Source organism: Delphinapterus leucas, chromosome 15 (genome assembly GCF_059928025.1).
Source record: "Delphinapterus leucas isolate spDelLeu-1000000601 "Yukka" chromosome 15, BTC_Dleu_Yukka2, whole genome shotgun sequence".
Lineage (NCBI taxonomy): Eukaryota > Metazoa > Chordata > Mammalia > Artiodactyla > Monodontidae > Delphinapterus > Delphinapterus leucas.
Window position 1 is genome coordinate 29,144,298 of NC_143143.1, and position 17,912 is coordinate 29,162,209.

General features: G+C 51.1%; 1 protein-coding gene across 5 annotated transcripts in view; it reads right to left on the reverse strand.

The window, feature by feature from the left end:
* Positions 1-17,912, reverse strand: part of CLEC16A (C-type lectin domain containing 16A) — a 211,453-nt gene that overhangs the window by 87,779 nt on the left and 105,762 nt on the right. For all 5 annotated transcript variants that reach the window (XM_089896165.1, XM_022552227.3, XM_022552228.2 and 2 more), the window contains exon 18: positions 17,091-17,211. In XM_089896165.1, coding sequence (XP_089752291.1) covers positions 17,091-17,211 — 121 coding nt within the window. The remainder of the gene's footprint in view (positions 1-17,090; positions 17,212-17,912) is intronic.

The following is a 17,912-nucleotide window of genomic DNA, read 5'->3' on the forward strand; positions in this document are numbered from 1 at the left end:
TCCCTAAGCAGTGTCTTTCAGAGCAGCTGCACAAGGGCAGGCATTTCAAGGGACTGGAAGCAGCACCAGGTAGAGAGCGGTGTGATTTACTACACATTTGGACGCATCGATTGACCTGTAGAGTTTCAGATTGCCTCCCTCCACAATGGAGATGACTCATACAGCTGGGCACGCTCAGAAGACGAATGCTGGACCGTCAAATCCAGTCCTGATCTCATTCTAACTCCCAGTGAGCAAAGAGACCAACCCAAAGCCCGGGAGAATGTCAGATGCTGTCAGAACGGAGAGGCCCCCAAGTATGCCCCTGGCCCCTGGAATCACTGTCTGTTTTTTGAAAACAAAGTCAGTGCCCCCATTTGCAGGCTGGACCCTAAGCCACTCTCTTGTTTCCATTCATTCACCTGCGGCAAATCTTCACCCAAGGACCCGTTACGCTGTCAGTCCTAGGATTCAACGGTGAACAAAAGAGTCAGGGTTCCTGCCCCAAGCAGCTTGGTGCCCACATGAATCAAATAGCAGCACGAAAATAGAAAATTACACACAGTGGCCAACGCAATGAAGAGAGAGATCTGGTGGCCAGATAAGGTTCTGCTGGGAAGTGAGCTGTCAGCAGAGATCTGAAGGATGTCAGGGAGTGAGCCAAGCAAAGGGGCCCTGGTGGCAGGAGAGAGCGTCCCAAGGAGAGGGGCCTGGCCTGTGCGAGGGTGAGAAGCACGGTCAGGGAAACTAAAGACGACGATGCAGCCAGGACCCAGGGTGGGTGGTGCAGCTGGAGAGCAGGCTAAGGGCCCGACTGTGCAGGCATGGTGGCCCTGGAGGGCTCAGGCCTTGAACTCTGCTGGTCAACAGCGACAGCAGCAAGGGAAAGCTGAGCTTAGATGTGCTGCTGACAGAGGACAGGGGCCTGTGGTCCCCGCACTCTCTCCCTGACCAGGCCAAAAGCCCACCACTGGTTTCCATCCTGGTAGGTTATCACAGGCAAAGGCAGCTCAGGGCCATCCTTCCCTCTCCCGAGGCAAACTCTACGACAGGTTCCCCTCAGACGGCCTGCCTGGCCCTCCCAGCCGACAGAGCAGCTCGACAGGCTGGGGGAGGTTGGCAGGAGAGGGTCCCCAGGTCAGGAGAGAGGGCTGGGACCCTGGACCAGGGCCTCGTGTTTATTCTGGTCTCCAGGCTCCACCATCGGCCAAAACCAGCACTGGAGAAACTGGAAATGTTATTACCTGTGCTGAGGAGGAATAAGGCTTTAGGGCTGAAGAGCTGGGTGACACAGGATGGGGGAGGTGGTGGTGGGGTTTGGTGGGTGGGAGCCTGGGCACTGGAGGAGAACGGGCCTGGGGTCAGGTGCTAGCTGGGCCCCTCCAGGCTGTGGGGTGAGGCGTCTGCAATAAACCCTCAGACAGTGCCTGGTGTCTGATGAGCTGCCAATGAGGGGCAGCTCCTACCACCCCTACCTGCTCAGTGGCTTTGGGTCTGCAGGATGTCTCAGAGCCCTTGACCAGGCTCTCCAGGGGTCACAGCCAGGAGGATAAGCCGGAGGACTTGCTGGAGGAGGAGCTGCACCCTTAGACCCTGATGGGGAGCTCTCACTCTCTCCCTGATGAGGCAGGGAAGCCATCCATCTGACTCTCCACCTCCCACAATTTTCTGAGTTAAATACAATTTCACACCCACACACAACCAAACAGCAAAACCAGCATATAGATTCACCAAACATGGATATTTTAAAACTTTAGATTCTGGGTGGGAAGGACCTGCTACCCTGGACCCGGCTGCACGTGAGTCTGGCCTTAGGAAGAGTGTGTGTCTTTCTTTTCAAGAGAAGAGGGAAAGCTGTAGAAAGGGACTGAAGAGGCAGGGCCCCCCTGTCTCTATTCCCAGTGACCAGCCTGGGCCCAGCTGGCACGTAGCAGGGCCTCAGTAAATGGCTGCGGAGCCAATGCAGAGTCATCCCTTTGGCCATCTGGACACACAACTCATTCCCAACTCACCCGTAAACCCATCAGGATTTAAGCCTTGTCCAGTCTCACTTTTAATTCCCAACTTTTCACCCAAATGAGTTCCTGTCTTGGTGTCACCCGGTGTCATTTAGGGCATGGGGTGGGGGCTGTCGGTTGTTTTCAGGAGAAACGCTGTCTTCCCAGCAGGAGGAAGTGAAAGCTGGACCTGCGTGTAGGGGTGGGGCAGCCTGGGTGGGGAAGTGGCACCACCCATGAGCACAGGTCCCTGGCCCTGAGGGGAGAGTGACTGTAAATCAGTGGATGTGGATTCCATAAAGCAAGCCACTGTGCTTTCCTGTTACGTACACACAGGTGCTCGCACGCACACATATACACCTAAACACACACGCGTGCACACACGCAGTATCTAAGGTTATGGTGGGTTTTGTGTTGTTTTGTTCTGTTTTTTTTAAACAAGAGCTATCAAAATCGAGGGAGGTGTCTGCACAATTTTGCAAAACCTCAATTCTCATACATATACTTAAGGCCTGAATCAGAATGTTTTTCCATCATGGTCAACAATGTTCTCATTTCTTGAGAAAAACAAAAAAAACAACAACCCCAAAACACATTTATTTTATTTCATTTTTACATCCAGCTAGTTTAGTCAAGGACTAACATTCTGCCACAGACCATTTAATGACCAGAACCCTCTAATCCTTTCCTGGAAAAAGGTCCTTCTCAAAACCTAATAGGGGCTTTTGATTAAAATTCCTCCTGGCCAAAACCGGCTAGAGAGAACCCGCACTCTTAGCACGGCTGTCCTAGGCTAATGGCACGGGGGATGGAACCATAAGGACCCCTGTGGTTTAAGGACCCGAGGGAGTGGTGGGGCGTGTGTGTGTGTGTGTGTGTGTGTGTGTGTGCTGGTCCAGGACTGGGGGGGTCACATGGCCATGGAAGGTGACATTGGAGCCTTTTAGGTCAAAAGGAGAGCTTTGGGGAGAAGGGAGACTGAGCTGCCTGGGAGAACACCAACCACAGGAAGAGCCTCGGCATCAGGAACCCAGAGGACAGAAAGACCGGCAGGAAAGACAGGAAGTGGCAGGGTGCTGGAACCGGGGGGAGGCGACCTGGGGAATGTCAGTGGGCAGAGACCAGGGACCACCTGCGGATGGTGGCAGGAAGTGGGGAGGCATGGAGAGAAGAGTTTTAACCTGTACCACCAGAGTGGGGCCCTGTCGGGCATGCCTCAGCCCTACACGGGGCTGAAGGTTCTGGAAGATGTGGTGGGAGGTGGGGTCTGGTCACATAACCCAGGAGCACCCGAGGGGTAGCTGTCCCTAGCCGGTGCATCTGCTGTTGGTTCTCAGGGACTCCTTAACTGCAGGGTGTCACGCAGGGCCTCCGCCCCATCTGCTGCCAGTTTCCACATCCCACCCGTGGTAGGCAGCATAATGGCCTCCAAGGATGTCCATACTTGAGTCCCTGGAACTTGTGAAGGTTTCTTACAAAAGGGATATCACAGATGTGATTAAATTAATGGCTCTGAGATGGGGAGATGATCCTGGATTATCTGGGTGAGCCCTGTCTAATCAGAAGAGGTCCTTAAAAGTAGAAGGGGGAGGCAGACAAGGAGGTGAGAGTGATGGGATATCAGAATGGTCCAACCCACCGCAGCTGGTTTGAAGATGAAGGACGGGGCCAGGAGCCAAGAATGCAGGCAGCTAGAGGCTGGAAAAGGCAAGGAAACGATTCTGCCCTGGAGCTTCCAGAAAGGAAAGCAGGCCAGTGATTTTAGCCCAGTGAGACTTCTGACCTACAGAACTGTGACATAATAAATGTATGTATCATTTTAAGTCATTAAGTTTGTAGAAATTTGTTATAGCAGCCACAGAAAACAAACACATCACTCAACATTCTAGACACAGGGTATGACCAGGTTGCCATACCACCCACGTCGTCTTCACTTAGGATACCCCCTGCTTGGAACGTTCTTGCCCAGCTTGTCTGCCTTCTGAACACCCACTCAGAACAACACTTAGCTCAATGGCTGGGGCTCTCAGAAGCAATTCCTGTCCCTATTCACCCCCACCCCCAGCCAAGGCCCAACTGCCCCCTGTTCTCCCCACTGCACCCTGCAGTTCCCATCAAAGCACCCATTGTCTATCTGCTGCTGTAATTCCTGCCAGAACGCCGCCAGCTGCCTGCAGGGAGGGCTGTGTCTTATTCTTCTTCCTTCACATTTCTAGCGCCCTGGCAGTGCTTACCACTCTGTAAACGATGGACACGTTAGTGGGTAAGTGAATGGATGGAGGGGTTGTAGCCCAGAGTCAAGTGTTCAAGTTCTGCGGTCTGAATCCTGTGTGTGTGTCCTGGCTCCCTCACCTCCTGACAGAGTGTGACCCTGGGCAGGTTATTTTTACCTCTCTGTGCTTTGGCTTCCTCGTCCATAAGATGGGGATACTAACAAGACCTACTTGGCCAGGTTGTGAGGGTTAAATTAGTTAACCCATGTCAAATACTTACAACAGTGCCTGGCCCAAGGAAATGGACCAATAGGTGGCACCTATTATCATTCCTGTGGGATCCAGCAAAGGATGCTGAGCACGAAGGGAAGAGCTAAAGCCAGGGGCCAGGGAGACCTCAGGGAGTGGCATCAGGCTGCATAAATCTAGTCTAGAACCTTCAGGAGACACTGCCTGGCCCTCATGTTTCTACCTCCAGCTTCCTCTGTATGAGTCTGGTGCTGGGGCTCATCAGGCTGAAGGGAGCAAAGGGAAGGGGGCCCAGCGGGGAACAGAGAAAGCGGTAGATTTTCATCAATTTTGCTGCTCTGGAGAACGCAAGCCATCACTGGGAGGGAGGCACATTTTATGAGGCACCAGTTACAGGCTAAAGGTTAACTGGAGTTATTTAAACGACATGCCTATTTCCTGGCTTTGCACAGCTCTGGAAAACCCCAACTGCACTTAGAAAAATGTAAAGCATATTATAAAATTCAAAGGCCTGGGTACGGGTGATGAAACAGATGAATGCAAAAGATAACCTGGATGTGCCAAACTGAAAACCAGGAAGCTGCACGGGGCTTTTCTGCACAAGGATTTGGCAGGGAGAGGAAAGGTCTACTTCACCTTGAACCTGGTATAAAAAAATGGCGGCCCTGAGCAGACCAAGGGAGGAAGGAAGGGAAGATGGGATGAGGACGTTTAGCTCTCAATTATAAGCAAAACAATTTAAACAGTGGGGAGACCTGGAAAGGCAGGCTCAGTCCATGGCTCCTGAGCCTCCTGGTCTGGCTGTCTGCTCCCAAGGCATTTTTACAACTGTGCCTGAAGCAGAGCAGGCTGTTTCCAGGTCTGGCGCTGGTCCAGGACACCTGGAGAGTTAGGAATGGGCTGGGGCTTCAGTGCTGCAGAGACTGCTGGGTCAGCAAGGGCGGTTCTCGCCCAGCCCGCATGCATCGGATGGAGCAGCAGGGCTGGGCTGGGGTGGCGGTCTAGGAGGCCCAGCCGGTCACTAGGCGCTTCGTTTCTCAAAAAAGGTGCCCCAGGCTGGAGAGGTGACGTGATCTGCCTTCAACTAAGGCAGAAGCACACTGCGTGCACAGTTAACTTACACAAACTCATGCATTCAGGAAGGGAGTGGGGAGAGAAATGTAAGTTTAGATCTTGTGGCTGCTCTGGCCGCCACCCCACTGAAGGAGCACAGCCTGAGGGGCAGGTGAGACTCGGTGCCTCCCTCGAGCGTCCTCAGGCTCTCCTGCCTCTACCCTAGGGGCCCCTCCCAGTGCCCAGCAAGACGCTCCCAGGTAAAGACTTGCGCGCTCACACAGGAAGCCAACCTCCTCTTCCTCTGGTGCTCAGGACAGGTCAATTTCAGCCCTGGAGTGAAGACCAGCTGTGTTGGCTCACTGAGGGACGTGACTCTCCTACGCTTCACCTTCCCAAGGGATCTGTAAGGGTAATCTGCACGGCACAAGCTTTCCACCTGACAAGTGGACTTCAGAACCTAGAGAGAGATGTGGCCGCTGCATCATGCCACAAAGCCAGCCTCCCTGGTGACATCTGGTTGATTAGGAGGTGGACAAGGAGAGCTCCGAGAGGGAACTGGAATTCATGAAGATCAGCAAAGCAGAGACCAAGTGTTAAGTTCCAGAAACTTCCTCATTCTGTCTAACCCAAAGTTTTGCAACACTGGCTATACGATGGAATCCTCTAGGGAGCACTTACAACTAGAGAGGCCAGGGCCCATCCCCAGAACAAGTGAATCAGAACCTTCTGGAGTGGGGTCTGGGCACAGATAGTTTTTGAAACTCCTAAAGTGATTCTGAGGCACATGGTGGGTTCTGATACAGGGAGCCCTGGACCAGAGACTGCCCGCTCCGTCCCCACCCTGGCCTGCAGAGTTAGGGGCAAGCGAGCCACCCCCAGGGCAGTTCCTCTGATATGCAGCCACAGGCAGGGCAGCATGGCAAACCAATTTTCGCTTCTATTTCCAGGCAGGTCAAAGTGGAAATGACAATTTAAGCATTTCAATGTCCCAAGATCAGTACTCCATACATTTCTCGAAAGCTCAGCAGAGCAAACTACATTTGACATTCATTGGAAAAATCAGTGCAGACGGCTTGCTGTGCTGGGAAGAGGGCGGTCCTCCTCATGGGACTCCTTCAGTCTTTAATCAGGACATTCTCTTAAGGCAGATTCAACGGTCTAGTCTGTGTTATTCCAGTTGCTTCCCATGCCTTGACTTCAAAACATACTTAGGACTCTAGGTGTCAACCTTCCTAGTATTTCTGCCTCATCTGAATGCAACACATCTCCCTCCTCAGCAAGAGGTGGAGGAAGGTGCTGGTCCCTTTCCCCCCATTCCTGGTCTTTAATGGGGGACGGGGGTGGGCTTGAGGCTGAGGATTGGCTGAAAGCAGAGCAGGGTTGGCAGCAGGACAGGTGCTGGAGACGGTGGCACTGGTGTCCTGGGCCGAGGGAGATGGCAGGCTCAGGGCAGGCGCCTGCGCCTGTCACAGACCTTTGGTAAAGGTCGCGCTGTCTGTCGCTGCTTCAGTCTCCCCAGAGATTTGTTTTGGGGGTTCTGTGGTTAATCAGAGAGCAGGGCCAGAGGCCAACACTCCGCTCCAAGGCCTGAGCAGTCACTGGATCCCGTACGGTCCCTGGCGGCAAGGCAGGGCGGTGGAGGTGAGCAGGAACTGGCGGCTTCGGGGTGGGGAGGCCTGTGTAGGCAGAGCCCCAGACAGTCTCGCCGAGCGGGCTGGAGTGAGGGATGTCTTGAAACTCAGTGTTAACCCTCAACCTCACTACCCCACGAATTTCTGTTTCCTGTGGCAGCTCACTGCCACCGCTGTGCCATCAGCTAGAGTAAAGAAGTGATCACAGAGGCTGGCTTCAGTGCCCAGGGCAGGACTCACCTGTGAGCCTTGTGACTGGAGGAGCACAGGAGGGAGAGAAGGGGAGGAGGGCGGGGGCCTCTTCATGAAGGCTCTGAAGAGCCCAGGCAGGACTCTGGAGGGAACACTTTACGAAGGAGAGGGGAGAATGGGCAGTGGAGGAAGATGCACGTCAGTCACAGGGCGGCTTCCAGAGTTCAGATCAGGGTGGAGGTGCTGAAGCTCTAAGCAGGAGTGAGATTCTGGATCTATCTGACGCCTGAACTGGCAGAATTGGCAGAGCTTGGTTGAAGGGATGAGAGGAGGTAGGATTCTCCAAGGCTTTTGGCCCGAGTGACTACAAGGACCAAACTTCCGTCTGCTGACAGGGAAAGATGGTCAAGTACGAGGGGCTACTCTGCTGGCCTCTGCTGGCTGGGCCCCATAAAGTCGCCGAGCACTGTGCTCAGCGCGGCAGGCAGCATCTCTCCCGTGAGGTACAGACAGAGATCTGAGGTTAGGGGGACATGGTCATGTCTGACACAGAGTGTGACAGTGCTAAAGCTGGGACCCCACCACTACCTGGACGCCCATCCACTCTCCCGGCTGCCCTGAGATGCGGCCGCAACCACTTCCTAAGGGCGTGACATGCCTCAGAAGATGTTCCTTTAGCAAATCTAAGCCACAGGTCCCCTGTGATCAGAGAAATCAAAACTGTGGCCCCGTTTTCAAATGCCTGGGAAGGACTGGGGTTTGGAAAAAAAATACTTAAATTGTAGAGTGCCTTCAGCAGAAACGATCATTTTAACAGGCAAAGAAGGAGAAAGCTCAGAACCCAGTCTCTACACTCATACAGCTCATCTCCCCAATGCACAGAACGGAATCTAGAAATTCTGCTTTGTAGAGGGAAAAAATAATAATTTTTGTCTTCTTCAGAACTGTCTAGGACTACTTTAATACATAACCAACAACAGAGGGCACAGCCATTAGGTGACCTTGTGATTTCAGCAGAACATGTCTCTCTAATGTAGCTCAATTATGACTGTAAGTTTATAAAACAGGGAAAGATTACAGGAATATACATTAAACCACATCAATGAGTGCTACTGAGGAAAAAAAAAGGTCCAGCAGACAGGTACCAATCAAATAATCAATACGTAGGAAATGGCTACATCACTCTGCTTTAAAAGAAACAAATAATGCTGCAACTGGATTTACTTTAAAATTTTCCACTTGAACAAAACTGACAGCTATATTATAATCACATTTCCAGTCACTTTATAAGATACAAATTTCATTTCTCCATATTTCTACTTCATTTCTGAAAAGGGGCCAGCAACATTATTCATCAAGCACACGGAGAAGCAGCCTAATTCATGGGGGGGGGGGCGGGAAACGCTGTTAATTCCATGTTTTCCGTTTCCTTAGAGAATTGGTGGTTTAATTCAAACGTGACTTTTTCTGATCAGTCTAGTTCAGGGTTCTAGTTTCAAAGAAGGACAGGGAAAAAAAGAGCAGCATGTTATCCCTTAGGTAAAATGAATTGGAATAGCTCAACTGTTGAAATTAGGACAATCTACATTTTTAGAGAATACCAAGGTGGGTTTAAGATTCTTGGTATATTTCAACAGGGGGGGAAAAGCCTGCATTGGGAACCTGACTATTCAAATGTTATGGTAACGATGAACAAACATCAGGCTTTCAACTCACAATCCAACTGCCTCAAATTACTCAAGACAACCTTTAGAAATGCCACTTTCATGTTAATGAAAGTGCCTTATGTGTGTATGCATAATTTAAGAGAGTGCTAAAGCTTTAATCAGTTCAATCCAACAAGCCTTCTTTGAGTGCCTACTATGTGCCAGGCCCTGTGCCAGGTACTAGGGATAGAAAAACAAAGTGCTAAGTGCATGTTTGAGGTGTGCCTGGGGAAGGTGGAGGAGGAGGGCTACCCAACCCAGCACTGAGGAGGAGGGAGGCTGGGAGCGGGGCTGGGAGGGCAAGCCTGGCAGAGGGGCCACCTGGGCAAAGGCCCAGCAGAGGGGAAAGGCAGGAAGGCTGTGTCTAGGAACCTGCAAGCAGCACCACAGGCAGGTGGGCTCAGACGCAGGGAGACATAAGGCAGAGGTGGAAGGCCAGGGGCTCTGAAATCTACAAGTGAGGAAAGTGACGTGTTAAATCTACAAGTGTGGGCTAGATTTGCCTTTCAGACACAGCAGCAGGGTAGATGGACCAATGTGGAGCAAGACCATGGGCTGGGATCCCACATGGAAGACACTGGGCACAGAGAGTCTGGGCTGGGGAGGGGGCAGAGCTGCAGAGGTGGGATGGCTGCTGACCCCCTGGCCCTGGGGTTGGAGCAGGGTCAGCAGTGGTTCCAAGTCAGCAGGTGGGGATGTGAAGAGACCCAGCTTGGACCGTATTCCCTTTAAAGACAAAACACTGTGGGGGAGTGCAGGCCGAAGAGCCACAAAACCCCACTTGCCTGAGATGGGACTTCAAATGCCACATCCAGACTTGCCTCTTGGGTTTCAGGCTAACAACATTAGTCCTCTTCAGCGTTAGCACAAAACAAACCAGTTCTCCGGAGCCCCAGGCCTGAATGCTTGAACTAAGCTGTCCCTGAGGAGCCATCTGGGTCTGAATCAAGCCTCCCCCTACAGGTTTCAGTTCTTCTCCAGTTAGCGGGCACCCACTTTCCTGAAAGTCATCTCTCCAAGAAATTTATCTAATTCACAAGCTTGTGTGACCTCCTCCACTTCTCAGTGCATCCCCTGGATGGAAACAGTCATGAGGCTTTGCTTTCTCAGAACTCCTAAAGAGCACCTGCTAGTTCAGAAGACTCATTCCGTGCCCAGTGTGCCGTCCAAACAAAGAATGCTAATGACTGTTTCCACTAGGAAAGCCTTCGCACACTGAGGATGATGCTGAGCATTTTTTGATGGATTCACTCTTTATCAACAGAACAATTCTGAAGCAGGCAGTATCATCTCCCCACTTTCACAGATGAGGAAAAGGCTCAGGGAGATTAACTAGTTTGCTCAAGGCCACACAGTGGGGATTCAAACCCAGGTTTTTCTGAATCCAGAGCCCCAAATCCTAAACGTTACACTCCTTGTTAATTAAATGTCGGACTTTTCAAGGACTTGATTTCTCTCTTTCCACTTCATTAAGCTTTTATTTTGAAAAATTTCAAACTTTCAAAAAAATTTAAAGAACAGTACAATAAACACACATATGCTCTTAACCTAGATTCATCAATGGTTAACATTTAGCGGCATTTGCTTCCTCCCTCACTATACCCACACACTCACACATTTTTATCTTGTGAATCATTCCAAAGTTGTAAGCAGCATGGCACTTTACTCCTAAACTCTTCAGCCTGTATTTCCTAAGAACGAGGACATTCTCCCACAGAACCACAATGCCATCAACATCCCCAAGAAAGGTAATACTGATCTCGATTATGTTATCCAATCGCAATCTATGTGCAAATTTTTCCAATTTCACAAAAAAAGCCCTCTAAAGCCACTTTGTTTTTATTCCTCAATCCAAGATCCAATCTCAGGCGACAGTTGTCATGTCTCTTCCATTTCAGTAATCTAGAACAGTACCCTGGCCCTCTCCATTCCGTTTGCTCTTCCCTGACACTCCCATTTGTGAAAAGTTGTCTAAATGTCCCGCATTCTGGGTTTGTCTTCAGAGTCTTTATTATTTATGCTCTTTTCTCATTTTTGCCAAGATGAGGCACATGACAGTGACTGGGCCATCACCAAAATAAGGCAACATAGAGGATTTTGCAGAACTGACAGGACCACAAAACTAGCCTTGGCCTTGCAAGAGAAGCAAATCAACGAGCTCACATTTTCACGGACTTACAATCAACAACCACATAACTTGCTTAGGGAGCTTCACAATACTCCTGCTGGAAACGACTCTTTAGGCATTCAGATGAGCACAGCCAGAGATGTCCACTTTGTCTAAAAGCTCTCGCCTGCAAGGGCGTTAGGACGAAGCACACAGAGTGCTGGAAACTGGGGAAACGGAATATATAACATTCACATTCACATTCATTAACAAGAGGATAATAAAGAGAGTGGGGCTTGGTCCAGAATTCAAACGTAGATGGAGAATTTGGAGTACGATTGCCACATGTGGGTGTCGTGGGCCTTGTACGTGCCCATAGCTGTGCTCGTTCTGGGGCACGAGCAGTCTGCAGGCGGCGGCGGGGGTGGACACAGCCAGAGCAGAGGCCCATGGTGGGAACATGCCTGGTGTGTCTGAAGAACAGCAAGGACGCAGAGAGAGCCAGGTGGTATCGGGTGATGCCCAGCCTCATAGGCCCCTGTAAACATCTCTCCTCTTCGTCAGAGTGGGATGGAGGCCACTTTGAGCAAAGGAAGGACGTGCTCTGACTTAACGTGTTCAGAGGATGACACTGCACACAGTGTCAAGAATAAACTGTAGGGGACCAGGCAGAAGCCAGTGACCAGTTAAGAGGCTGCTGCCAACAGTGCAGGCGAGAGATCATCGATGGCAAGCCAGGCACTGAGGGGTCGAGCTGGGAGAGACGGTCAGATCCCGGATATATCTGGAGGGAAGCGCGACCTAGGTGTGCTGACCAACAGGAAGTTGAGTTTGAGAGAAGGAGGGGAGACAAGGAAGAGCCCCAGGTGTTTGCCCCCAGGATGGAGCGGCCTGCTCCCACGTGGCAGGGGGGAAGGCTGCGTCCCCACGCCTCATTCCCCACTGCCACTGGCCCTATCACAACCTCTTAACTGGCCTCCCTATGACTGTGCCAGGCGCACCACATACCCTGACTCACTGACTCCTCCCAACAGCTCTGATTTACATGCGACGAAACCGAAGTGCCAAGAGATTAAGTTACTCGTTGAAGGTCATACGGTGGCAGGTGGCAAGGGGCCGAGCTGGGATTTCTCCTGGCACAGCGTAGCTCCCGAGCCCACACTCATAACCACTAGGTTACATGGCCTCTCCAGACGCTTGACATGGCTCATAGGCCTCTGCTGGCACCGTCTGACCCAGCAGTTCCGGTTCTAGAAGTGAACATTCAGGATGGCTGTCCCCGTGGACGCCCTTTGATGGCTTCCCACTGCACTGGAGTTGAGATCCTGCTCATCGCAGCCGCTCTCTCCTCTGCTCCTTTCCTGCCAGCCGCATGGGCCTCCTCCAGGATTCTGGGAGGCCGTAGCAAGCTCACGCTCGCCTTCGCCTCCCACTCTGACATCTTCTCGAACTCCCAGGCCTCATCGCTGCATTTTCTCATGCAATCTGCTGGTCCCTCCTTGCCTGTGCCTCTCCAGAGAGGCTTCCCTCGCCAGCCTGTGAGCCCTCTTCTCCTAGTTATTCTCTAGCCCTGGACCCTGTTCATCACCTCCACAGAACCACCTCAATCAACCTGTGATTGTGCCTTTAGTATTTACTTCCTCACCTGTTTATGGTCCCTTCCCCTTGCCCCCAACTGTAAGCACCACAGAGCAAGTCTGACTTCAGTTCACTATGACATCCTAGATCCTAGCACTGTGCCTGGCATACAGCAGGTGCTCAGTAAGCTGAATTAATGGATGGGTTTCGCTGAATGGATTTAAAGAACCAGAATACAAGATTAGGTGCGTGCCGCAAATGGCATGGTTACAACTATGTGAATGTCAAGTGCCCACGTGGATGCTTCCTGAGGATGCCTGGTGGCTGCCGGGCATCTCTTTTGGGCGTTTGGGTAAGGGGGGAATTTCCCATACTGTCACTGCCCATGTTATCTGGACTCAGGCAGACGGGCAGGAACCTGGCTTCTCCTCTGCTTGTCCTCAGAACACTACTGGGCTGTCGGTCAGTAGGCCCAGCGGTGACTGTGCAGCAGTGCCCCGCCCTCCTGGATGCCTGGATGCAGTACAGCGCCCTTCATCTGGGCCCATGCAGCCAGAGCCATCTTTATTACCCCCCAAAACGGCACCATCATACAAGTGATGAACTGATGTACATATTTCAGGATGCGCTCCTCAAAACGTTGTCAAAGCAGAAAATGCCAACCCCTCAGCATCCCGCAGTATGAGTTCTCTCTCGCTGATCCAGCAGCTGCTGAGGCGACGCCAGCTCTCACTCACCGAGCACCTGCTACGCACCAAGCTGGGCGCCGTGTGCTTCACGAACGTGATCTCTTTTGATCTTCAACAGCCCTCCTCGCAAGGTCTTTTAGAACCATTTTAAAGGCAAGGCCACTGAGCCTCATGAGCATTAAGACCCTGAGCAAGGTCACAAAGCTGCTTGCTTCCAACTACAGCAGGGGCTGCAAAACCAAACGTCAATGGGGCCAGGTGGCTGGAACACAGGAGAGCGCGCCCCGTCTCCGGGCTCTACCCAGAGCAGCGTCGGGGCTGGGGAAGCTCACCATCTGCAACGGTGGCAACCAATTCAATCAAGGAGAGAAACCCAAACTCCTTAACTGTTAGAGAGAAGTATTTATAGACGCAGTAACACGATGTCTTCCCTTTGCTTTAACACACTGGGGGCGGCGGGGAGCAGGGGTGGTTAAAAGAGAAACGGTGGAGCCAAGGAAATGAGGCTTAGCACAAGGCACAAACTACTGAAGCTGAAGCCTGCGTGTACAGAGACTCTATGTTCCCTCTAAAATCGAATCGACTTTACCTAGTCAAGTCTACTCTAGTCTTCCCTTCCCCTCTCCCTTCCCTCCCTCCCTACCTCGCCTTCCCCTCCTTCCTTTATGGCTGCCAGTCCTGACCTCCTCCCCACACCACACTTTTTTCCAGTGAAAACGAAACAGGCTTTCAGCACAGTTCACATTTTTTCCGAAGGGGTGATGGCCTCTTTGATGCTCTTCTTTGGAAGCCACCTTGACAGAGCTCACCTGCCATACCTGGCCCCCCAGCTGGCTGCTGGACATGTGGGATGGCTTCTGAGTGCTCTTATGCTGTGGTTTCTTATCAAAGTGTGACAAGTTTAGCAAATACAGTTAAAGTCTCTTCCTGCTGCAGAGCTGGCATTCCTTTAAGCAGACCCTATCACCTTAGATAAAAGTTGACCAACCCCCAAACACTTCTCCCTGAGTCAGCTTCCTCAAGCTTCAGGGAGACAAAACACGGCCTCATAAGAAGCAAGCCCAGCTTCCAACATTCAGCAACTATGAATGCCTTCACCTACATTAGGAGGTTTCCTACCTTTAGTATACACAGGAAGGCATTTTGTGAAGTGCAAAGCATGTTAATTTTTCCCCAGTGGAAGGTGAGAAGCTCCAGCATTTAAGAATAAACACCAAAAAGAAAAGTCAACACGTGCGTATCTTACTCTAGTACCATATGCTCATAAAATCCATAATTCATAGTATTTTCTGGACGGCACCCTCTTTAGCAAAGACATAATTTGCAATCAGGTTGGGTAAAGACAGACAGCCATTACTTTCTTTTTTGTTTGTTTGTTTGTTTTTGCGGTACGCGGGCCTCTCACTGTTGTGGCCTCTCCTGTTGCGGAGCACAGGCTCCGGACGCGCAGGCTCAGTGGTCATGGCTCACGGGCCCAGCCGCTCCGCGGCATGTGGGATCTTCCCGGACCGGGGCACGAACCCGCGTCCCCTGCATCAGCAGGCGGACTCTCAACCACTGCGCCACCAGGGAAGCCCCAGCCATTACTTTCTTAATGGCCAACTACCCAAAAAGGCTCAGTTAAGTGATCTCAACTAGCAATCTAATCAATTAAAATTGATAAGTGAAATACTTTTAACCTTTGTTTCAGCAGGCCATTCCTAGCGGGCAGAGGGAGGGAATACGAATTCCCAGCATAAAATTTAATTCCATTTCAGGGATGCAAACATTCTTGCTGCCTTGATGGAGTGGCCCCCTTTAAAGCACACTGTTTCTCTCTCTTTCCTTGAATCCAATCAGAGAAAGATGGGTTTATGGGTCTCTCCAGCCAATTCCATCAATTTAAACCTTTACAGAAACCCCTGTGACCATTTCTCAAGGGGGAAAAGGGCCAAAGAAGATGGGCATAGAGCACAGAGGGAACGTAGCTTCCTTGTTCTTCTGAGAGAGAAGGAAAAAAGAGCATAAACCAAGAGGAGGCAAGAAAAAGGAGTCGGACAATCAGGTAAAACCCATAATAATCATTTACCGAGAACCTTCTGTGTGTCAGGCAGCGTGCCCTGCTCTTCACAGGCACCACCGCATTTGATTATTGGGTAATGCTCCGGTAATTATTGGGTAATGCTCCGGTCTCCTGAGCATATGCGAGGCACTATGCTCGGTCATATTCTATTTCATATTACAGTTCACTCAAGTCTCAAAACAGCCCCGTAATGTAAGGAAGATCATCCTGATTTTACAGGTGAGGAAACAGAAGCTGTGGTGGTTTCAATCATTTGCTCGAGGGAATACAGAGCAGGGCAGGGGTACCTGGCTCAAAAGCCAGCCCTCGATGGTCTATATCATAATCGCTGGTCACACAACTGAATGAGTTTTGTTAAAACTCATTCAGTTGTACACTAAAACTTGGTGAATTTTATTGGATGTAAACTATATTTCAATAACGCTGATTTAAAACAAGGGCCCTCTCATCACTGCACACTACAGAGTGGCCATCTGCTGCTCCTGCCTCTCCAGCTCCCATCTCTTCTTTGTGATTTTCCTTTGAGGGCCCCCTCCTTCCTCATCCCCAGGTGATGGGGTTCAAAAGGAACAGGTCCCACCTCCCAGCACCACAGCTGAGCATGTGACCTTGGCCTAGCCAACTTCTAAAAAGTTATAGGGAAAGAGAAGCTCTGTTTTTGTCAGCACTGCTTAGCCAGTTCAGCAGATCTTGGCCATCTTGTCACTACTTGGTGAGAGCCCTCTGGAGGATGAAGCCAGAACAAAGGAAAGCAGAGCTGAGAGATGGAGGGTGGCAGCTTCCTGATGACACTGCTTGAGTCCCTAGATCTAGCCATGCCTGAAGGCAGAACTACTTCTGGTTTTACAGTGGTTATCAGCGAATTCCCCTTTCTTTTTCCTTAGGCTAGTCTAAGTTGGGTTTTCTATCTCTTATAACCAAAGAGTCCTAAAATATCATAATGTCTTTAAGAAACAAAAAACTATCTTGCCCATCAGTGTGCACGTGCCCCACAGCAAACAGAGGAAAAAGAGAGTTATATGAATATGAGAAGGGTTACGGGAACATGACCAGGCTTTATACCCACTGTCTCCTTTAAATCTCAGCCTCACACTGCAGGGTAGAGCACTGAGGCACTGCGTGGTTAAATAAGAAGCCCAGGCTTGCAGGCTAAGCACATGGTTCTCTGGCTTCCAAAGCCATCATCTTTACCTAAATGCTGGTGATTTGCATTTTTGAAAGTTTTCTTTGTTTTAGCAGCAGAATCCTTTAGAATCCTCATTAAAATCATACAACCTTTAATACACAAAACCAATCAGACTGGTGCTGCTATGACTATACGGAGGGTAGGGACCCTGGAGCTGTGCCCACCCCCGCTTGAGACCCCAATCACTGTGCACAGATCTTTCAGCAAAACCCCCGCACAGCGCCCACTGGTCTCCAGAAAGCAGGGCCCACAGACTGACTTCAAGGTGCCCAGAATCTAGGGCCCTTTCTACGAAAGTTTCGTGTGACAAGCACACTCTGTTAGCTCACGGTCACGAATCAATCCCAGTACAACATGCAGGTCGCACATGACCCTCCGAGCGACGCGTGAGCCAGCCTGGTGGTGCCCCCCCCACCCCCGCTGTGACTTGGGGTGACCAACTCACTCAGATCAAGGACGTCATCCGTTTTGATCAGGTCTTCCTCCCGCGTCAGCGGCAGCTGGGTCTCGGGCTGCCCTCGCAGTTGCAGTGACAGGGAACGGAGCATGAAGAACACCCGGATGGCCTGGACCAACAGTTCGGAGAGCAGAGAAGATGGAAACTGAAGTCATTTTGGTGAGATGCTCCATATGGAGAAATCACACAGTGACTCTTGATTTACAACAAACAAAATAAAGCCCCCCTCTCTCAGTATCATGGTTCTGGTGCTTTCAGAGCCAAGATAAAAAACAATCAAGGATGCGCCCTGTTTTCAATTATCCACAGGTTCAGGTTAGGGCCACTTCACCTCACTGAGCACCTGTCACTTGCCAAGACCTTTCCTCTAGTGTCATGTGACCTTCATGGCACCCCTGCTCAGCAGGCAGCCCCGCTTCGCAGATGAGGCACTGAGACCCAAGGAGGCCAAGTGACCTGCCCCCTGCTCACATCTACGGAGGGCAAGAACCAGGCCTCTTCCAACTAAACCAGCACGGAATTTGGAAATCCAAATCATGAGTGTTTCAAGGACCCACCTACTGAATGTGGGGGTGAGGGAGACAGAAGGTGAGATGCTGGTGGGGTTCAGGGATGGCCAGACCCGGCAGCCCTTCACCCAGGAGCCTTGGCCCCTTGGCCTTACAACAGGGGCTGTGCCACTGACAGGGCAGAGGATCTGCCACCTGGCAAGTGTGCAGTGATGTCAGTGCCCCGAGAGCCCCTCAGACTTCCCCAGCCAGCTTTCTGGGGACAGAGGTGGCCCCCATCAGCACAGGGATTCCTGGCCCA